This window comes from Mugil cephalus, chromosome 1 (genome assembly GCF_022458985.1).
Source record: "Mugil cephalus isolate CIBA_MC_2020 chromosome 1, CIBA_Mcephalus_1.1, whole genome shotgun sequence".
Lineage (NCBI taxonomy): Eukaryota > Metazoa > Chordata > Actinopteri > Mugiliformes > Mugilidae > Mugil > Mugil cephalus.
In genome coordinates, this window is record NC_061770.1 from 47,583,826 (window position 1) to 47,607,112 (window position 23,287).

A 23,287-nucleotide genomic window follows, 5' to 3' on the forward strand; every position below is an offset into this window, starting at 1 on the left:
GATCAAGAACAAAGTTTGTTATGTACCCTGAAGTAGCTTATTGAGCTCCTTAGCTTAGCATGAACTGTAAACAAAACAGAAGAGCAGTATGTCTGTGTGAGTAGCATGCCTCTTTTCAGTCTCTGTTAGTTTAGGTGAACTGCAGGTTTAACTAACCTTCCCCAGCAGGATGCAGCCTGATACCGATCCGATACTGATACTTTGTGTAAATACATCCTAAAGTGTCTGGTATACATAAAGAAAGAAGTGTAATTCACAACATAGCTTCATGATGAATTTAAGGCATCAAAGTAATTAATTAATTTATATTTAACTCTGAAGTATATTGAGGTAGTGGCTTCATTTACTATATAGCCCAGCTAACACAACAACAGAAAAACCAAACAGAGGCCACAGTCATACAAAATATGTGAAAATGGTGTTTAAAACACTAAAAAAAGAAATAAGTAAAATAATAAAAAATAAATTAAATGAATTAAAATAAATCAGTGTTTAACTATTAAGAACTACTATAAAATGAAAACTGCTCTCCTCTTCTGTCCATCTCATCATAAATCCCTCAATAGTTGTTACGTTCCACTGTGTTCCTACATTACCTCGAATGACTGAAGTATCGAAAGTATCTATTTTGATTTCAGAATTGATTTTACATATTTCAGTATTGAGACCCCCTCCCCTCAACCCACAGGACCCAAAGACCCCCACTACAACATTCTGTCACCAGACACCACAGGACACCATCAGAAGACTCATGTCCATTATCTGATGAGTCACAACTGTTTAAGAGGCACAAGCAAGATCTACACAATATTAGGTCATACTGTTATGCCTGATCGGTGTGTTTTTGAGACTGTGCTGATTCTTTTATGATAGAATGCAAATCAAGTATATGAGTCATATGTCATATATGATATTCCAGTTTATTCTTCACCAGCTAAATACAGAATAAATAACGGTTTGTAGATCAACAAATATGCCAAAAGAAAAAAAAAAAACTAGCTTAAAGAGGCCAGAAAGTGAAGCAGAGCAACAGAATCGGCTGATAACTCTGTGTGTGCATCACCGTGAGCTATTCATTTGAAATTACATGCTATTTAGCTTTCTGGTTACTCATTTATTTTCCAATAGACAAATGGGAAAAGTACTGACATAATTTAGTGACCTTGCATTGACTAGAGATGTGTACATGAGTCAGTGTTAACTGGCAGTCGTCTTGAACGTTTCCTTATTGTCGTTTATTGTTTTCCGTATAGTTGAGACCTTCACAACAACCTCAACCTTTTAGAGTTTTATTGTTGAAGAAAATGATCCTCCTTCATATGTTGCATTTATTAGTTTTTTTTTAATTAACATTTTACAAAATCTGTTGTGATTTTCCATAATATATAACACATTTTTACATATAATTTCAACTGCGGACAAACCACAAACAAACAAACATATCTAAAACAAAGGAGCAAATTTTTACAGTTTACATCTAAAAATTGCATTAAGCCACCCTCATAGCAGACAAAAATAAAAGATTTTTTTTTTTTAAGAGAATACTTTATCTCAGCAGACCAGAGTTTACTCTAAACTGGCTAATCCAACTTAACCAACATGAATGATGAACATTGTTTCCATCTGACTGGTGACAATTATGAGTACTTGACAGTGTAGTGAGTCAACACCATCTCATGCCCTTCGGGGCATGTTTCCACTTCTCTATGCTCTGGTTATTTCAAGTCATGTAGGCCTACATTTGAAGCTCCACCCACGTGGATCCAACTCTGATCGGATTCCCCTCAGCTATTTTTGTCTCAGCCTGCTGGCAGAGTGTGTCAGAACTTGTTTGACAGCAGACAGACTGAGCTGTGTTTTCCCCAGTGAATACCTGTTTGGTTAGCTCCTCAGTGAGACATTATACGTGTTCATGTACTAAGTCAGATCAGAAGAAGTAGTCTTCTGCAGGAAAGAACTAACAGAAGGTGATGAGATAGGCAGGGTAAGCTTGGTTATCACTGAAGATGACATAAATGCTTGGGTTATGTGTTTGGTCCACCACGCTGTCATAAAGGTCATGGAGCTTCTGGCTGTTGCGAGGTGGAGGCACCCTCATGTTGCCGTTACCCTGGGTGTAGGTGCCAGTTAGAACTTGGGCCACAAACATGGTCTGAGATCCATCTGCAGCTGGTGTGGCGTAGGTGGTATGCGCTGAGTAGCTGGCATTTACAGCAAAATAGGTTCCATGACCATATGCATTTGCTTAGAAGACAAGAAAAATAGACATTGAAGGATTAGTCTTCAAGGTTTTTCTTCTCTTGATGATCGAGAGCAACACAATAGTAATGACCACTCCCAAAAGTCCTCTCACAGGCCTCAGTTAACACAGTCGTTTAGGTCAATACCTTGATTGCTAACATCTTGACTATTAACTTCAAGAGATCTTACCATTTCTTCCAGAGAAACTCCTGTTGAATCCATTATTTATGATGGAGTCACAGTTGTCTTTGCTCGTCCCATGGTACAGAAGCTTTTCCCCTGCCCCTCTTCCATGTATGTCCTTTTCAGAAATGTGCTTTTTCTGCGCTTCATAGATTTGGAGCAGGCGGATATTCTGCACACGCTCAATCTAACAAGAAAGACCAAATGCTATCTGGTCATTACAAATATGATCTGAACAAGTCTCCTCGTGTACTGCACAATAATATGAAACATAAATGTCTACATCTTTGAGAAATACAACAGTACAAATACAAACTGAATCTTTTCAAATCTTTTTTTTTTTTTTTTTTTTTGGTAAAAGTCACCCACCTTCAATATACTCTTGTTGACAGTTTGTTTGAAGGCCATGGATATTTTGCTGTAGTCTGGAGAGGAAGGATGCAGTGCAACTACTTTCAACTTCTCACCAGGAGCCATATTGTCCCAGTACAGTGGAAGAGAGAAATCTGAAAGAAGTAGGTGATTATCTACTCCACATTATTCATTGGAGGAACGAGTTCAGACACCTTTTACACAACTTATGTACTTTACTGGGAACATTTGATTTTCATGTATTACAATTTGTATACTTTCAAAATTGTGCTTTGATTAAAACACATTTTAAATGCAAATGGGTTAATGTGTTACCCAAATAATCACCTATTTGAATAACCTACAATCAAATAGGGTAAAACACTGAACAATTAAATGGTCCATTATTGGGTCATACCACTGTGGAGTGCTTGGACTGTGTTTAGTGTGTGTTGAAGTGTCTTTAAATAACAACATGTATTTGCACTTATTTGATAAAATAAATAGTGAAGTAAATATCCAAAAGTCTCACCTGGCCGATTCTCAAGTCGTTTCAGCTGCGTTCTCTGTCTAGTTAGTAGGCTTTTGGCCTCCATCTTTTGCAGGTCTACACTCCATGAAATTCCTTCAGCATCCACTATTCCTTTCATGACATTACTATTTTCCAAGTTGTGACTGGCTGTTTTGGGGAGTCTTTTCCAGCTGTGATCACTTCCCAGGATGCACCAAGACACACGAGTGTACAACTCGTCCTCCTCCCAGACTCTCCTTTCTCTTCTAAGGAGAGCCTTGGTCTCAAGTATCTGCACCACCTTGCTGACCCCATCTTTTAACCCTCTCACCGTCAAGTCTCCCATATTGGGATGGTCTACCTGCATGTATAAACCCTGGGTCTCCACCATCTGCTTCAGCTCCTTCATGTCACTCTGGTTGAGGTCTGCCAGGTCCTCCTTTGTGAAGGTTTTTGTGGAGCAGTGAGACTGATATAGATTCTTCAGCTTTGTCATGGCATCATCAACATTCTCTCTGCAAAGACCCAGGAACAGGAAGGCGGACCGCTGACTAGTAGAACTAGGAGGGAAGATGTTTAGGCCTGTGTAAGTAGACACTGAGGACACTGAGGGCTGTTGTGTCACAGGTGGCAACCGAAGATCTGACACTGCAAAGTAAGTCAAACAATCATAGACAATGAAAACACAAACAGAAAGAGAAAAACTCCAAGGAAGACCTTGATTTTAGGATACAATGGGTTACCTTTGTTGATTTCTGCAGGTGCAAACATCTGCATTGCTTGATGTTTGAAAGCTAAAAAAACATTGATCTTAATCAGTACAAGACGAATGCTGGTAAGACAAAGATGGGGCCTCGATGATATGGACGTCTTGATCCCTTGGAGGATGGCATGTGCCACAAGACCAGGGTCAAGCCCACCAGCACCTGGACAAGAAACATCTTTTTATACTTCAAAACTGAAACCTAAACATTTGTTAGGGTTAGACATCCATTATACAATGTGTCTGGTCTCTCACATGGAAAAACACTTTGTTGTTTCTGTGCTTCATCCTCATGAAATATGTAAGATAAGATAATTCTCATTCTATCGTTATATCATTTACTTGTTTTCACTCTAATTTAATGGTTTTATCATCCAACAACCAAAACGGGATAAATAAATAGCATGATGTTTCCAGATTGTCATATTTACCAGCACAGATGGCAGGGATGGCCACAGACTTGTATCCAGAAGCCTCACAGCGTTGAATGATGTTGTACACCAACAGTTCAATGATGCCTTTATTCCTTTCTCCACACACATGTAAAATGGCTTTACAAGGAAATGATCCAGGTGGGGTTTTGAAAACAACTCCCTGATTCACGTTAGCTACACAGAAAAAAACAAACAAAAGAAACAGGTGTAAGAAGCTGATCAGTGTCTGCCATTTGGGTGTGTAACTTTTCCTTTTTCTCACCCATTTTCAGAATCCCTTCCACTTGAGGTCCAGCCTTGGATAAGATGTCTTTGCACACGCCATCTGTGGTTGAGTTCACCACAGCGTCTGTGGTCTCATTAGTGATGTCGCCAAACACCACCTGTAGCTTAACCCGGCCTCCCACTGTCACAGTGAAGTCATCAAGATCACTGGTGAGGGACCCGAAGATGGCTGAGAGGAATATGTATATATTGTTGAATCCCATCAATATGTTAAGCTCTGAGTCAACTTAGCTGAGTTGTTCTCTGGTATACCTTGCCCTCCTTGGTTCATGTTCACGTTGAGGTGACTGTAGACGTCATGGTACCACTGCAAATAAAAATGTCAGAGGTCAACACCACCTCATCGTCTTATACATGCATCAAACAAAGGATTAAGTTACTAAATGGAAGGTTTGCCTCACATTCTCAGCGCCAGGATCTGGTTTAATGATGATATGAATAGTGGAGAGAGACCCGGAGGAAGCTGAAGACCCAACTTGGCAAATCCTGTCGACCAACACTTGAGAAGCATTTCTATATGGGTATTTCAAAGCCCCATCAGGTCCACTGAGTGGCAAGGCCACAGAGGACCAGCCTTGCTGTAGACAGAGGTCCAAACACTTCTTTAGTCCGTTGCCAAGAGCCTGTAAATCATAAGAGAGACCAGTTTTATGACTTTAATAGTTCCAATATTAGGCCTAGGGATTACTTCTGGATCTGAAGACATTTGTAGAGTTAAACCTAGGAAGGTACAGATAAGACAACTCACACCATGAAATGGTGCGGTTCTGTCATTTGACTCTAACAATGTTTATTTGCTTTCATGATGTTTTTTGCACCTGCACACATGATTATTTCATGTGACCTTTATTTTATGATGTCAGGTGGCATCGATTGGCCAGTTAAGTAGTCACTTCATAGACAAAAACATTTTCTCTTCAGCTATGCATCTTTCTTCTTTTAAAATGATGAATATATAGAAGAAAATTAATAAAAGTATGAAGATGGAGGTAGACTTTAGAAGTAGTTTTTAGCTGAACATGCTACTTCCCAGTCAACTAGTGAATGTAGCCTGAGTTAAGGCCAACTGCTGTGCATGCTTTCAACAATGTACAAATTTCCTCATTTGCCCACCACAAGCAGGCCACCATGTGACAGCAAAACACAACATATTCAACTTTACCTACAGACTGAACTCAACTTTACCTGCACACTCAATCCTCTGATTCCATCCCATGGCAGACATTCAATGAAGAAAACCTTGGAGCAGCTGAGAGATGTGGGAGCATCGACCTGCAGAACATCACCGGCAGCGGGAGTACATTTCGCTGCCATCAGGTTAAAATTGCTCCTCATTGCATTTCCTGCTTTATTCAGTAAACATTTCCCAATTTCCGTAGACGTTAGCATCTTCTTGAGCATGGGCACCACCAACACATCCACCTGAGGAAATCACGTAAGTATGTTAAAACTGGTCGTCTATGAAATCACATGGATAATGTTAATGAATTGAAGACTGGTAATGACCAGAACTGAAACAGTCTAACCTGCTCATCCACTAAACTTCCAAGACCAATCTTCAGGTTTATTCTGTTGTTTTTCCAAAGAGTCTGGGACCATCCAAGGAATGAATGCCTGAGAACTCTGTGGCTGTTGGAGTATTGTGATCTAGTCCTCATGTTACCTTTCTTTTCCCTGATAAGGACTTGATTTGAGCTCTCTACCAACTCTTTAGCCACTTTACCCTCTGTCTGGAAAAAGTGCAGAGCTTGGCCTCCATCTAGAATCAATGTGTCTGATGTCAGATTGGCTAGACTTGAAGTTAGGGCCTGCTTGGCCTCCTGAACATGACAGCAAGGACCAGACACAAGCACACAAGGATGAGGAGAATGTGAGGCTCTTAATGTCACCTTGGTCTGCTTCATGCCAGTCAGATCTAAGATCTCATCAAAACAATCAGCCATTTCAGGATGTGGTAGGATGAGAACTTCCTGAGTGGGAATCTGATTGATCTGGTAGTCATGAAGCACCTCTTTGAGCTTGTTCACATTTTCTCTGTAGCCCACCAGTCGAACCTTGGTCACTGAGGTTCCTGTTCCTGAGATGAAGCTCACGTCCACTCTAAGTTCACGACTGTTTTCTTCATTCTTGGCTTTGTTGAGGATCTCTTTCACTCTGTCAAGATATGAAGGTACAGCTGCAGCACTGAGCAGCTTTACAATCTCCACGCTCAGATCTCTCAACACTACTGCCAGAGCCTCATCCAAGGCATCAGACGACAAACTGGACAGAAGAAGGTGTGATCCCAACTCTAGGAAAACGGGATTTCTGAAGCTCTGGAAGTCAGTCTGATACTTGGAGATGGCACCACTGGATCTAATGAATGCTATTAAATCCTCAGGGATCATAACTCTCTTTCTTACGTTTTTTTTAATCAGTCCATCCAACTTTACAGCTCTGGACTGCACCCTGTTGTCAGGGCCAATCAATCTCAGGATTTGAACCTGTGGGCAGAGGGTGCACATCACTTGACTAAACTCTCATTCTATTGGTTTGAACTGCTTTTCATAAAAAAATAATATATTCCTTTTAGAAATTTAATAAAAGCTACAGTTAGTCATATTTAGTAATATTAACCTAAGCAGACCTGTATCTATGCAATTATTTAAGAACGTTTACATTTTACTTGTAATATATGTCATTACAACTATGTTAACTCACCAGTGAGTGATTGTAGGGTGGCTGATGTGTGGGTTTAAGCTTTAGAGGCAAATTGGTCGTGCACATAGTGAGTTTATGTTCCTCACACTGTTGTGACAGCCTGTCCCTCTGTTTGCTCCCTGGCTGTGTGACTTCCCTACGTGGAGGTCGGAACAGGTCATCAGGCCGCTTTGCCTCACCTGTAGGTGTATGGGGAACAAAAAAGTTTGCACTCTTGCTGCTTCCAAGCTGAGACTTGGTTTCAGGCTTCCACCTGCTATGTGGAATTAAGTATTGTTAGAATTATTTTTTGATATTTGTCTAGACGTGTGATAATCAGTTGAGATTTTCTAGGTTGTATTTAGAAGCGTGAATATTAACATAATTAACATTCATATAATAAAATAAAGAATGAGGTCCTAGATAATGGGAGGGTCAAGAGCATCAACCCTGTTTAAGTTTACTTGCGTAGGGTTGATACAAGTTGAGAAAGTAGCAGTCAGCTGACTAGGACAGAGCAAGAAGGAAACATCCGTTCTGAGAGACAAAATAGAGAACAATGAGGAGCTGTTCTGAACTGATAAAAGTTGCAAAGGAGGGAGTCACAGGATGTGTGCGGTACAGAGCATGTGAGGTCTTTGTCAGGGAGGAACAGGTAGGAAGGACTTCTCTTCTTTCTAGGGGGCTGACCCAGTGGATTGGAGGACCTGAGTGGCCAAGGGTCGGGACCAACCCGTCCACCAATGATGGGAGAGTTAAGTCTAAACCACGACTCCTCCCCACCTGTGGCCAACCAATTTCCTTCTACATTCAACACTTCACACAACACATTCCGCTCACTCATACAATGTATGACTAACTCATCATAACATTTCATATGTGTTTCTTTGGGTTATCTAAGTATATGCCTTTTATTAGTTACCTGTCATTTCAACTTGAATGATTTCACTTTGAGTTACTTTTACATTAAAATAATTTACTAATAGTAATACACACCTGACATGGGTTTTGTTAGACTTACTCGCTACCAGCTGTTGTTTTTAGAACAGATCGATAGTTAGCTTAGTTTAGCCAATGCTCAACTAAAATGTTGGACATGGTAAACAAAGATAAACACCACAGAATAACATGTAAGGCCATATAGGATTTCTTACATTTTTTTGATGTAACTGCTTTTATAGATGATGTTTCCAGGCTTTTCAGTATTTTCGCCATCAGGTTCCCTAAAGCATCTTCTTTCCGGACAGTGTCTCCCATTCTCTGGTCTTGTCTGCTGTTTTCCACGCTGTGCAAGTTACTATTCTGAACAGGATGAACTGTGTGATCGGAAGCACTTTCATTTCGTTTCACTTTCATTTCTGCAGTGACCCTTGGTGAAGGCCACTCCCAGAGTCAGGCTGGTTTCTCTACGTAAGGTGAGCCAAGTTGTGACACTGATCATGATTACATGGACCTAATAAAAGTGTTTAAATTAGGCTTTCCTCTTTTTCCATAATTCCCTATTTATTTTTCCATGCAGGTAACACGGGCACTGCCTTGAAAAGATGATAAAAGCACCGATGACGATTTTCCACTAGTAGCTACCAGTCACCAAATTTGATTTTGGATGTTTAGTGTGCTGTGAATTTACACCACAGAGTATCAATTAGATATTTAAAGCTGAAGAACTATTTAAGTGATCATGTAAAACGGATGTCACGTAGTGTTACCATGTCAACCCACTAGATGTCCTACTGAGACTACAAACTCTACAAATACAGTCAGTTAATACAAAATACAATTCTCAAGCTTGTTGGTGTTTTATGAGGTATTAATGTTTTTAATAGATTGATGAAGAAAAGAGTTATTCACTGAATTACAGACAAAATCAATCTCAGGATTTGAACCTGTGGGCAGAGGGTGCACATCACTTGACTAAACTCTTGTTCTATCAGTTTGAACTGCTTTTCCAAAATAATATATTCCTTTTAGAAATTTAATAAAAGCTACAGTAAGTCATTTTTAGTAATATTAATCTAAGCAGACCTGTATCTATGCAATTATTTAAGAAAGTTTACATTTTATTTGTAATATATGTCATTACAACTATGTTAACTCACCAGTGAGTGACTGTAGGGTGGCTGATGTGTGGGTTTAAGCTTTAGAGGCAAACTGGTTGTGCACATAGTGAGTTTATGTTCCTCACACTGTTGTGACAGCCTGTCCCTCTGTTTACTCCCTGGCTATGTGACTTCCCTACGTGGAGGTCGGGACAGGTCATCAGGCCGGTTTGCCTCACCTGTGGGCATATGGGGAACAAAAAAGGGCTGTGTAATCTGTTTACACTCTTGCTGCTTCCACACTGAGACTTGGCTTCAGGCTTCCACCTGCTATGTGGAATTAAGTATTATTTCCTTCTACATTCAACACTTCACACAACACATTCTGCTCACCCAAACAATGTATGATTAACTCATTATAACATTTCATATGTGCTTCTTTGGTTTATCTAAGTATATGCCTTTTATTAGTTACCTGTCATTTCAACTTGAATGATTTCACTTTGAGTTAGTTTTACATTAAAATAATTTACTAATAGTAATACACACCTGACATGGGTTTTGTTAGACTTACTCGCTACCAGCTGTTGTTTTTAGAACTGATCGATAGTTAGCTTAGTTTAGCCAATGCTCAACTAAAATGTTGGACATGGTAAACAAAGATAAACACCACAGAATAACATGTAAAGCCATATAGGATTTCTTTTTTGCTGTAACTGCTTTTATAGATGATGTTTCCAGGCTTTTCAGTATTTTCGCCATTCAGGTTCCCTAAAGTATCTTCTTTCCGGACAGTGTCCCCCATTCTCTGGTCTTGTCTGCTGTTTTCCACGCTGTGCAAGTTACTATTCTGAACAGGATGAACTGTGTGATTGGAAGCGCTTTCATTTAGTCTCACTTTCATTTCTGCAGTGACCCTTGGGGTAGGCCACTCCCAGAGTCAGGCTGGTTTCTCTACGTAAGGTGAGCCAAGTTGTGACATTGATCATGATTACATGGACCTAATAAAAGTGTTTAAATTAGGCTTTCCTCTTTTTCCATAATTCCCTATTTATTTTTCCATGCAGGTAACACGGGCACTGCTTTGAAAAGATGATAAAAGCACTGATGAGGATTTTCCACTAGTAGCTACCAGTCACCAAATTTGGTTTTGGATGTTTAGTGTGCTGTGAATTTACACCACAGAGTATCAATTAGATATTTAAAGCTGAAGAACTATTTAAGTGATCATGTAAAACGGATGTCACGTAGTGTTACTACATCAACCCACTAGATGTCCCACTGAGACTACAAACTCTACAAATACAGTCAGTTAATACAAAATACAATTCTCAAGCTTGTTGGTGTTTTATGAGGTATTAATGTTTTTAATAGATGATGAAGAAAAGAGTTATTCACTGAATTATAGACAAAATGCAAGCCTTGCAAACAAAGTTCTGTAAAGGGTTAAGCATTTATGACAGTGATGGTGATACCAATTTCATAACCTAGAAAATGCTTAGAAGAACAGTACAAATTTCAAACAAAACAAAACTCACAAATAATGTTTTTCTGTGGGTGAAAAAGCAGTATGAACGCTTTAGTGATATCTGAGTCGTCTTTTATTTAAGTAGAAGATTTAAATAGAAATCACAATTATCCATTCCCAGTAGCCGTCCACTTGACATTTTTTCATGTTGGCATAAAACGTGATCCAATTGCAACTTGCAATTTCACATTCACCATTTGCTGCCTGTAGTTCTTTGGGCTTAAGATACTTACTCATTGCAATTGCTCATACATAAATTCATCTGTCCTTAATTCACACAGAACTTTTTTTATATATTCAGTTTTGAATTTTAATTTTTTATCCCAGATTTATGAATCAATTGCATCACCTAGTTTACTCCATCTTTCAACCTGCTCACCTTCCAGCAGCCCTGGCCAGACTGGTCCTTCTCTATGAACACGCCTCCACCAGCTGCTTTAGATCATTCTCTTCATCCTGAGTGAGACCTGCCAGCTCCTCAGTTTTGAAAGTCTTTGAGAGTCTGATAGAGATTCTTGAGTAGTCTCCCGGCATCGTCAACATTTTGTTTACACAGACCTATAATCTTGAAGGTGCACTGTCAAATGTTAGAGATGGTGCAAAGGATGCTTGATTTCACATTGATAACCAGTGGAGGAGAGAATACCTCTGTGAAACAAATAGAAGAACAATGGTCAGAGAGGATATTCCTTAAAACAACAAGTTTTTGACACTAGTGTTAAAATTCAACAAGTTGACTTTACATGTGTTGATAGCAGCAGAAGGAAACATATCAAGTGTTTGCTTTTTAAATGCCAAGAAAACTTTAATCTTGATCAGGACAAGGCGGATGATGGTGAGACTCTGAAGGGAACTGGACAAAACAGTAGTGTGGATCCCACGGGTAATGGCATGTGCCACAAGACTGGGATCCAAACCACCAATTCCTGAATGATAAATCCAACAAAAGAAGATTAGTGTCCCAACATTTGCATATTTTTTTATCTTTCTGTCTGAGCATATTGACTGTCATATAGCAGTACTTACCAGCACAGATGGCAGGAATGGCCACAGACTTGTATCCAGAGCTTTCACAAAGTTGAATGATGCGACAAACCAATTGTTCAATGACGCCAACATCGCTTTCTCCCCACACGTGCAAAAGGGCTTTGCAAGGGAATGCTCCAGGCAGGGTTTCAAAAACGTCTCCCCTCTTTATAGTTGCTACACGGACACAATAAGATGCTGGTAATATAATGTAATGTAAAAGCAGTATATATTTGGACATGTTTTAATAGCCTTTTTCTCACCATTTCTCAGCATAGCCTCAGTCTGGGATCCAGCCACAGATAAGATGGCTTTGCACACAGCTTTATGTATGTAAGACAGTTAGAAAATAGAATAAGCATAACTAATACAAAATTAAAACATGGCCGCTGTGTATTTCTTACCTGTCTGTAAATATGTGAAGTCGGTGGAGTTCACCACAGCATCTGTAGTCTCATTAGTGATATCACCAAACACAACCTGTAGTTTAACCTTCCCCCCTACTGTTACAGTTAAGTCATCAAGATCACTGGTGAGGGACCTGAAGATAGCTGAGAGGAAGAACACCACATACGTAAGTTTCATATTTCAATACCCAATCTGATTAAAAGGAATGCTAGACAATACTGTGCATCTGGTATAAATTCCTGGCTTAACAAGATGTGCGTACCTTGGCCTCCCTGGTTCATGTTGAAGCTGAGGTGCCTGTATACATCATGGTAGCACTGTAAAATATGCGTTTGCTTTTAACTTGCCATAAGTATATTTAAGTATGCACAGAAGTAAAACCTATAGATTAAATTGTGTCACCTCATCAGAGTCAGGATAGTTTGGTTCAATGACAACATGGATGGTGGAGAGAGAACCACTTGAAGCAGACAATCCGAACTGGTGGATGTTGTCAGTCAGCACTTGAATAGCCTCTTGCAGGGGGTATTTCAAAGCCTCTCCAGGTCCAATGACTGTCAAGGCAACTGAAGACCAGCCCTGCTGGACACAGAGGTCCAAACACCTCTTCAGCCCAGTGCCAAGAGCCTATGAATCACAAATAAGACATTTTTTGACTCAAATGTTAAACGTACTTTAATAAAGGTCCTCTTGATCTAACGTTATTTGTAGAGTAACACCGTGGAAGATAGTTTATTACAATGTTCATACACAGATTTATTTAGTAAATTACCCAGTGCTTGCAAAATGTGTTTATTTCTCAACATATCCTTAACTGAGTAGAGCAAAACCCATCGTCTTTCTGGCTATGCATTCTACCGCATCCATGCATTTCCACTCCCCATCCATACAGATTAAAACTCCTTCTATGGTTCAGTTGTGCATTTGTCCAACCCGGCGTTCTTCCATAACCAAAAAACTGACCACATGTTTTACCTGGATGCTCTGGCCCCCGACACCATCCCATGGCAGACACTCAATGAAGAAGATCTTGGAGCAGCCCAGAGATGGAGGTGCATCAACTTCAATAACGTTACCAGCATTGGTGGACGTCTTTCCTGACACCAGGTCAAAGTTAATCTGCATTGCACTCCCTGCTTTTTTTAGTAGACATTTTCCAATTTTAGTAGATGTAAGATATTTGGAAATCATGGGAGCCACCAAGACATTCACCTGTGGAAAATACATATGATGAATTGGTGCAGTGTTGCTTGAACAGAAATTACGTAATTGTCTGTAGAATGTTTCTAACCTGCTCATCCACCAAACTACCAAGTTTGATTTGCAAGACAGGTTTATTGACAGTTACACTTGTTGTACTGCTGGTAGTGTTTGACCATTGTCTGCTGGTGGCCATGTTGGCTGTGCTGGTGCTGGAGATGCTGCTGTATTGGGACCTTGAGTACACTTTAGGGACTGTTATCGTACTTAGAGAATACACTGGCTGCTGTTCCCTGATGAGGACCTGAGAGGACTTCTTCAACAGCTCCTTGGTTTCATTACTTTCTCCTTGTAAGAATAGTTGTGCCCCTGGTCCATTCAGGACCAGAGTATCTGACATCAGCCTGGATAGAGATGCTTTTGAATCGGCCTGATCTGAAACTCCATCAAAGCAGTCAACCACTACAGGTTGCAGCAGATTCAGAACTTTTTGAGTCTCAACCTGATTGATCATATAGTCATGAAGAACATCTTTGAGCTTGTTCACATTCACGCTGTAGCCCACTAGTTGGACCTTGGTCACAGCAGTTCCACTGGATCCTGGGATGAAGCTCACATCTACTCTAAGTTCACCAGAGTTTTCTTTGTCTTCGGCTTTGTTGAGAATTTCTTTCACTCTGTCCAGATCTGGAGGTACGGCTGCAGCACCCTGTAGGTTCACACTCTCCACATTCAGATCTCTCATCACTGCTGCCTCAGCCTCATCCAAGGCATCAGAGGACAGACTAGAAAGAAGCAGGTCTGAACCCACCTGTAGGGAAACCGGATGCCTGAGGCTCTGCTTGAAGCGTGCTTGGTACTTTGAGATGGCACTACTGAGTCTTATGAAAGTTATTAAATCTGTAGGAAGCTGAAGTCTCTTTTCTTTTATCCTCTTGATCAGTTCATTAAGTTTTGTTTCTCCCAACTGCACCTCCTTGTCGGGGCCTTCCAAGATGATCATGGCACTGCCCCTGGTGATTTTAACCTCTGGATAATTTGCACGCATTTCTCGACTAAACTCTTCTTCGACAAGATTAAACTGCTTCTGCACAACAGGCACCTCCCTGCTGGTCGACACGCTCCTCGTCAGAGTTTCAATCCTCGCATTTACAACCTGAACATCTCCCACTACCACAGCATAACCACTCTCTGTGTATACTTTTACATCATCAGCTGCTAAGGAGTGGTCCTGTAGAAGCATTTTGACTTGTTTTGCCTCAAACACATGATGACAGGAGAAGCGCTCTGTGAACTCAACAAAGACCAGATCCACCTGTTGCTCCCATTTCTCTGCAGTACCACCAAAAGCTCCTCCTTCGCCCCTTACGACTACCTCTTCTTCATCAAAATCTAACTCAAATGTGCAGTCGACTGCAGAGAGTTGCTTTTCTAATAATTTGGACGCTTTAGGGTTGTCTCTCAGGTAGTACATGAGAAAAACGTCCAAGGGCTGTCTCTTCTCAGTTGTTTTTGTGTTTGCTTTTGTAAATACCTAAGGGTGAAAACAAAATCAAACAAATCCATCAGGTTACCTCAAGACTAATGAGAACGCTGCATTTGGCATAAGTCTATGTAGTGTAACGGATATCATAAATGGAAATTACTGTTTTGTCACAACATCTGCATGACTCATCAGATTATCAGGTGTTGGCAGGAAGAGCACGTTGAGAAAACTGAGAAAAGTCATTGTTTACCCATATACAAACCCATACCCAGGTCCAAGTAGAAAATCTTTTCAGGATCTTTTGTTTTTGCTGTCTACAGAGGAGACTCATACTAGGAAAAGATACTTTTAATTACTTTTTGAAATGCAAATTTAATCTGAACTTTGTTTTGTTTCAAATGATGAACCTACAAACATTTCTAATCTGGTCTAATCAGACTTTTATTTGACTCTCACCTTGTTCCAGTTTCTGTTTGCTCTTGGTATACTAGTGCTGGCATTGTGTGTCAAATACCTGAAAGTTTCAAAGTTAATTGCCACCATTTATGAGAACTGATAGATGAAACTTTGAACGGAGCTGATAGCTGTGGTGACTGTTAACACACACATTCACACACTTGCTAACACATGCAGTGTGTTAATGTTGCAAGAGGTGGATGTTAGGCTTAGAGCTCTCTGGGGTATGCAGCTCAACAAATGGATTTATGGATTATCTTGAAAAGTTTTCATGTACAGTCAATTTATTTGGTTGCGACCTTCGTAAAATGTGCAAATTGACGTTGTGGCAAATGAGTATTGTGCAATTCACTTTTGGTTTTAGAGGACAAACCTCATTAATGCTGTGATCAATTTCTTTTAAGACACATTTATTTGGGGTTAGTGAGACCCCTAATAAGGAGAAAATAGATCAGAATAAGCAAGACAAAAGGTTATCCCACCTGTGAGTGACTGGTGGTTGGCTCATCTTTAGTACTGAGAAGTGAAGTGGTTTGGCTCACAGTCAGGTGTAGCTCTCCAAAATCAAGACAGACGGTGTGTAATTTTCTTTTCAAAACACTGTCATGGTCTAAAGCATGCCAAAAAACAAAACAAAAACTGTGAGAAGCCCATCTCTTGAACTATATTGTAATCACAATGCTATTGAACTGAATGGGTTTCTTACCTTTTTTTTCCTTAAAGCAGATTTTATATATTTTATCTTCAACCTTTTCTACACTTCCACAATCACCTCCGCCAGACTGTCTTCTTTTCTGAAAGTATCTCCTGATCTTGTTCTTCTCTGGCTCTGTTAGCTCCCTTGCTTCAAAGAATATCTGGTGTTGATATTCTTCCATTTTACTTCAAGTCCCGATCTTGAGAGATACTTTGTGTTTCTACCTGTGCATCTACTCCTCAGTGAAAGGTGACCTCTGACACACTGTAATTTAGTTTCGATTTCTATCTATTTGTTTTCCATCCACTGCCCTGTATCAGCAAAGGGTGTTTTCACACGCACACACCTACTGTGTACACTGATAGTCCAACTGTAAATGTGGCATTTTCCTCTTTAGTGTCATCGCTCATGACAGATGTGATGTATGTAATGACAAAATGAAAATAACAATATCTTTGTATTAAATGGTAACATAAAGGTTGTTATTCCACCATACTGAAAATGACACACACAGGACTTTGATCTAGACCACTAAAGGTCCTATTACAAAACTACCTCCCTGAAACACTAAATGTCTCAGGGAGGTAACTCTGAGACATTTGAAACTCTGAAACTCTGCAGCTGCACAAAGAAAAACAAAGCTTTAAACAAAGACATAAAAGCCAGAAATAAAAAGGCTATCCATCTTTTTGACATGAAAATCCCATGTTTCTACCTTGCAGGGATTACATGGAAGTCTTGCAGAATGTGTTTAAACAGTGTATTTATCCATTGAAGCGTGACACATTTACGGTCCTCATTTAATCATAATCTTAGAGTTCACAAGCTTGTCTGGGCCAGTTTCCAGTTCTGGTTGATAACATCTTTCCGATCAGTCATTGCGAAACCCGATAAGTTAGGTCAATTCAAATAGTTTGAAGAAACCGATCCCCTTTAACCATTTAAGTTTAACAACCCAACTCCTTTTAGTGGGAAAAAGTGCTTAAATTGAGTATTAATAACTCAAGTATTTATTGTTAGACGTACTTAACTTAATAAATTAACAGTACTAACTCCATCCTTTATATTGAACTTAAACCATAATCATTATTTTGACTCATTTGTAATATTTATATGAACTCATTCCAATCATGTAAATTATAAGTATATGAATTATGTCTGACTAAATTAAATAGCTTGTGTTACAACAACTCAATACGGTATAGCAGCTACTCAGATCATTTAAGGAAACTGATTGCCTTGAACCATTTAAGTAACATTAACTCAATACAAATACTCAAGTACTTAGTTGCTGTGAATTTATTAAAACAATCACATTTCTTTACCACAACATGACAAATTCCAACAGAAAAATATATTACTCATAAAATACTTAGTGTTTACAAGAAACAGTTGCAAAAGTATTAATGAAAGGAATCATCAAAAGTTCACATTTTCTCTTAACAAAATAGTAAAGACAAGAGATATAAGGGTGATATAAGATATAAGTGACATAAGAGAAGATATAAGTGATATAAGATATAAGGGCAGACAAGAGATATAAGGGTGCGTCATATATATCTCTTGTCTGCCGTTTCCCTCCACTCCACTTCGCAGCAATGCAGACTGCAAACTTCTGTCAAGCTGCCACTGTACAGATACCCCCTTCCTCACTTCAACTTCTCTTACAGTCTTCTTTCTTTTTACATTTCAGTGATTTCAGGAAAACAGAATTTATTAACTCCACTTCCTATATCAAACTCTGTTATCATTGTTTGAAGTACTCAACACTGCGGCGTAGGCCACTGGCAAAAGCTATGACATAGGTTCTATATACGTCAAAGAGGAATAAACCAGAGCACTGCTACTGACGAAGAGACACTTGGATCGGACAAACGGACTGATTCCAGGTCAACTTTGGGGATGCTTGCCTGGAACAGAGGAGCAACTGAGCCCTTTAAAGAGAGTTTTGAGGTGGTTATTAGGGAGGACATCGTAATACATTAGAGACACTTCTTATCAGGGAACAGGAAACTTGACCCCAAGGTTTTTCAACACCCTTGCATTGACGGTTCTCATTTTTTATTTCTATATGCATTCTTGGGCAATTCAGTTGCCCATATAGATTTGTCTGCTGTGGCCATGAGTTCAACAATGTTTTGGTTTGGCTTTTTATTTTAATGTTTATTTTGCAGGTCAGTTTGAATTTCGGTATGCAGAGTCAAAACTTTCTGGGAAAGGTTTAAGAGTCATAATGGACGTGACAGCCTCCATTATGACTTATGACTGATCACAAATGCATTACTGCTTACTGTTTATACTACTGAACACCGAAGGCAATGACAGATTGACACTTTTCTGTGTATTATTCATTCCCTGTACGATAGAGAAAACAAATTGAGAAACAGCTTAGTCACGGGGTGGTTAGAAAGGACAGAAAGTCTTGAGGAGTGTGCAGTGACATTTCCCTTTTTCGCCACCCATGCACACACACTAAAAGTGTAAACTAAACAGGAACTGACTGACGCTCGCAGTTCACTTTGCTGAATGATTTGCACTTCTTGTACCCTCCACAATATTTAAAACGTTTCATGTGAAATCACAGTGCAAAAAAAACAAAACAAAAAAACAGCTTAAACTGTCTCCATGTGTATACATAATACATTAAAAGTATTTTTTTGTTGGTGATATAAAAGTTCCCTATCAATTTGTTTAGACAGAAAATACGATGCTGTTAAAGGACATAACAGGACTGAGCTCTGTTGAATTTTGGGCCCATTGTCTTTAGAGAGATTTGATGGACAAATCTCTTCTTACTTGTGTCTTCCCACGGTTCCTGCTGCCCACATCCACCCAGCAAGCTGAGTCAGGCATACAGTGTGTGAACTTTCCAAAGAATATACCATTTGTTAAGGCAAACGGTGGTTGTGATGCAATTGTTCTCCTTTTCTGTAGACGTTTTCCGTGGAAAGCTTCCACCTCCACAAGTTACAAAACGCCTTCATGCCCAGGTCATGAGACCCCTTGATTCACATCTCCAATGGTATGTGCACCTAGCAATTCAACAAGATCTCATTTGTCCTTATCTTTGACACCCGAGCTCTGATGCAACATGATCACCCCCTTCCCACTCACAGGCTCATTAACAAAAGCACACATGGACGAGGTCAGGCTTATTTTCACGTATTAGGAATTCTGTTGGCTTTGGGAATCGCTGTATTAAAGTGGTATTTCTGTGACGAGTTCCAGTATTGCCGGGAACTTGTTTAGTCTGGTGGTTTTGGCTTTGATACACTTTTTAGTGTCTTATCATACAAGGCAGTGGGCTAGGGAGTTGGTCTGTCATAAATAAAGCTTTGACAAATAACTGCAATAAATAAAATGAAAGTGAATGAAATGTGCATGCACCCATCAGCCGAAACATTAAAACCACCTGTCTGGCCTCAAAAACTGTTTTGACTCATCGTTAATTGGACATCTGACATGTGAGCAGCGGGATCCTTTGGGTCCTATAATTTGATTAGGGGCCTTGTTGAATTGGACCTTTACCAGAGCCTCCCACAGACAATCAATCAGTTCGGGATCTGTCAATTTAAAAGAATTTGATTAAAAAAAGCGACTCTAAATTGACCCTAGGTGTAAGACAATATAAAGTGCGCATCAATGATCAGGTTTTACAGTTGAGCCTCTCGGTGTGTCCACAATAAAGACCGGCATGTGAATGGTTGTTTGTCTCAGTGTTACCCCTGCGATAGGCTGGAGACCTGTCCAGGGTGTACCCCGTCTCTCGGCCCGATGCCAGCTGGGATACGATCCGGCAACCCCCCACGACCCTAGTGAAGGATTAAGTAGTAGAAGATGAGATGATATTAAACAAAGCGAATTCCGATTTAAGCTTAGAGTGGTTTTAAAAGGAATGACCAGACTAAAAACTTAGAGTTGGTCACATGATCACAATTTAAGACATAAAGCTAGAGAGCAGCTGATGAGGACAATGAAATGTGGCTGAGGAACAGAGGAATCTTTACTCAAGGGCCAAGTTTGGCCTTTTCTTGAGCTCTGTTATTCTACTTATTCTACTATTATTCCCAAAATTTGAATTGACTGAAATAAATAAAAAAATTAAAAAATTAACCTATGTGGCTTATTTCATTTATTAAGAATAAAATGCCACCCACCTAGAGCAGGCAAGGCACCCCCACCCCATAGCAGTGACACTCCTTGATGACAGCAGTCCTTCACAAAACGTGAAGAATAAGAACAGCACCATGTGTTGATCTGACCTCACCAGATCACCAAACAGAGATCCCTCCCCTCAACCCATGGGACCCAAAGATAACTAACTACATCCCGTTGCAGAGTTGATTCTAGGGGCGTTTTTCATGCTTGACTTTCTCAATCACCTCCTTCTCAGTGGATATCACAGCTAGGTGCTGGGGTCTTCCTTGGGCCAAGTATGTTTAGCTTTTACAGTTGATATCAGTCTTACACCTTGGCTTTAACATCTACACATATGCCTACAGAAAACAACAACAGCTCCAACGTAAACTGTTGACAGTGGTTGAACCTGTACTATTAGTTTGCCAGACACAGGGAAAAATGTCAGCAAGCAAACTCCTACTAAAACAACAACAGTTACGGTTAAGGCTTTCACTAATTGTGAAGTGTGAAGTGAGAGAGGTGGATCAAACCACTGCAATGCAAGTTTAAACCAAAAACGTTCTACTACTGTGGTGACGTTTATCATTTTATCACAGATAAGCCCACTCACACAGACACGCACTGTTGCCAGACGCCCTCAGAAGACCCATGTTCACTCCCTCAGTGCCTTTACATGCATTTACATTAATCGAGCTACGCTCAAAATTCGACTTCTTCACTACAGTCCTTGTCCCAGTTTACTTGCAGCGCAAGAAAATCGAATGACTGTTCTCCTTTTCAACACTAGGTGGCGATATGTGTCTTTTCAGCGGGATAATACCACGTTAATACGGCCCGATTTCCGGTCGACCTTTTACGTGATATAATAAACAAGAGTCGTTCATGCAGTTGTGGAGCATGCGCACATGCATTATCCGATGACGTGTTTACATGCACTTAAGTTCTCCTGTTATAGTCCGATTAAGGCAATAATTTGTTTTTTTTTCACGTGCATGTAAACGCACTGTCTGATGACTCACAACTCTTTAGGAGGCAAAAGAGAGACCTACAGAATATTAGGAAGGTGGTCATAATGTTATGCTTGATTGCTTTATGTCTGTGTCAGTCTGTGTCTACAGACAGTGTCAACAGGGTCTCTTTGTTATCAGACCGACAATGAGAAGCGGTGTAGAGGAGGTCAAAGCAGTGACTCATGAGCGAATTCAAAGAGTAGAGAAAGCTTGTCAGCTTTTATGTGCTGTGATGCAATGCACAGGAAAGACCCTAAAAGGAAATGTTAGTGAGAGTGCCACTAGATTCTGAGGAAAAATGGCAATACCAGAGTGGGAAGACTTTTTCAAACACTTCTCAAGAATTGAGTCCTGGATGGTGACCAAAATGTGAGCGTATAAAAATGGGCTTCAGAAAACATGTAGCTCACAGTCTTCCACACTAATGCCGCTTGAAGAGTGAAGGAGGCCTAGTATCTGGGGTCAGGCACAATCTACAAAACCCTCACTTAGACCTCACTTCAAATATTTCAACTTCACTCTCTACTATCTAAGAAGAAGATGAATAATGCAATCCAGTGCGTTATTCTCCTGGCATGTGCTGCCGTTTGTTGGTCAGCTGGTAAGTGTGCTAATTTATTGGATCATGAAGAGCTTTACGGCATTCATGTAATGAGCTAAAAAATGTCCCTAGAAACACAAACTATGTATGTATGTGTTCTATATCACTTACACTGTATTTTTTTTATTGCAGCTATTAAAGACTGCCAGTGTTTAAAAACAACCAGTAACATCAGCTGGAAAACCATCATTGACGTAAAGGACTATGATCCCAGTGCGTACTGCAACAACAGACAAGTCATGTAAGTACCTGCCTTGACATGACAAAACAAATGAAAAGTAGCAGTCACTGATACGAAGGCCAGTTTACATTGCAGTTCTCTACTTGTTTTGCAGTGTCACGCTGACCGACAAAAGCTTACGGTGTCTCAACCCTGAAAAATTCACCCCAGCGGTCGTGCGTGAAATGTAAGTCAATAACCATTTGTTTGGAACACGTTTATATTATTGTGAGAACCCCATTTTGATCAGTGGACTAGGTTAAGGATGCAAGAGCACAGCATGACTGTTGTTTTTAGAAGGCATTCATTGTCACCAGTGAACATAATGTTTTGGCCAGGCTGTGTAGGTGTCTTATTAGCAGTTTTTAAGCTACATTGACTCTTATATTATCTTTGCTTCATTTTAAGAGGTGGCTAGCCTTTTAATCGCACTCTGATATGCTCTCTTCGCAGGAAAAAAAGACTTTTTATTAAGATGAGCACCACCACCACCACCAGCCCGAAAACGACGACGTCACCAGCCCCGACGCCGCAGCAATAAATCGAATACACAGATTACAAGAGGAGAGATCAAGCCAGAATCCCGCTGTTGAGACGTGGTCAGTCGTTGCTTGTGTTTGCAGGTTTGCATGCTGACAGCCAAAGGTGACTGTGAGGAGCGGGACTTCTCCATCGAAAACGAATCTTCGGGAGACGTTTTGTGGAGTGTCTTTAACCTGTCGTACCAGGTGTATTTATGAAGTTTGTGTCTTAATTAAGATTTGAGCCATCTTTGATGAAGACAAAATTGTTGTAGTCTATATTTCCTTAAAAACAGTGAAACTTTCTGTCATCGTTGTCAGTGTTGGTCTATTAATATATAATGTAATATATAAAATAATGATTTGTTTTTGTAATTGAAACCATAATCTTTATTATATGTTGTATGTGTCCTGTTGATAATAACAATAATGTACGTCTCTGACTCTTGCCACTTCATACCTACAATAAATGTGAAGATTGTTAAATATTTGACACCGTGGCATTTCA

The 23,287-nt window shown here is 39.9% G+C and overlaps 3 protein-coding genes across 3 annotated transcripts; 1 reads left to right on the plus strand and 2 right to left on the minus strand.

Annotated features, from left to right (window-relative positions):
• Window positions 1-958: 958 nt before the first annotated feature.
• On the minus strand, window positions 959-8,838 carry LOC125003768 (protein mono-ADP-ribosyltransferase PARP14-like). The gene is made up of 13 exons (XM_047577935.1): window positions 8,602-8,838; window positions 7,469-7,647; window positions 6,295-7,251; window positions 5,954-6,190; window positions 5,170-5,391; window positions 5,021-5,075; window positions 4,746-4,937; window positions 4,481-4,657; window positions 4,030-4,212; window positions 3,308-3,934; window positions 2,794-2,930; window positions 2,431-2,611; window positions 959-2,244 (listed from the first exon to the last, which is right to left on the minus strand). Exons 1-13 carry the CDS (start codon window positions 8,801-8,803, stop codon window positions 1,958-1,960), a joined length of 3,636 nt encoding a protein of 1,211 aa, XP_047433891.1. The 5' UTR covers window positions 8,804-8,838; the 3' UTR covers window positions 959-1,957.
• A 1,997-nt stretch (window positions 8,839-10,835) lies between these two features.
• Window positions 10,836-16,535, minus strand: LOC125018563. The gene is made up of 11 exons (XM_047602572.1): window positions 16,297-16,535; window positions 16,073-16,200; window positions 13,740-15,182; window positions 13,424-13,660; window positions 12,851-13,075; window positions 12,711-12,765; window positions 12,445-12,591; window positions 12,304-12,363; window positions 12,041-12,217; window positions 11,758-11,940; window positions 10,836-11,662 (listed from the first exon to the last, which is right to left on the minus strand). Coding segments are annotated over exons 1-11 (2,829 nt in total). The 5' UTR covers window positions 16,469-16,535; the 3' UTR covers window positions 10,836-11,660.
• Window positions 16,536-21,782: 5,247 nt separating this feature from the next.
• Window positions 21,783-23,272, plus strand: LOC125020822 (interleukin-8-like). Its single transcript, XM_047606348.1, has 4 exons — window positions 21,783-22,038; window positions 22,171-22,279; window positions 22,374-22,445; window positions 22,712-23,272. The coding sequence occupies exons 1-4, from the start codon at window positions 21,978-21,980 to the stop codon at window positions 22,797-22,799; spliced, it is 330 nt and encodes a 109-aa protein (XP_047462304.1). The 5' UTR covers window positions 21,783-21,977; the 3' UTR covers window positions 22,800-23,272.
• The last annotated feature ends 15 nt before the right edge of the window (window positions 23,273-23,287 follow it).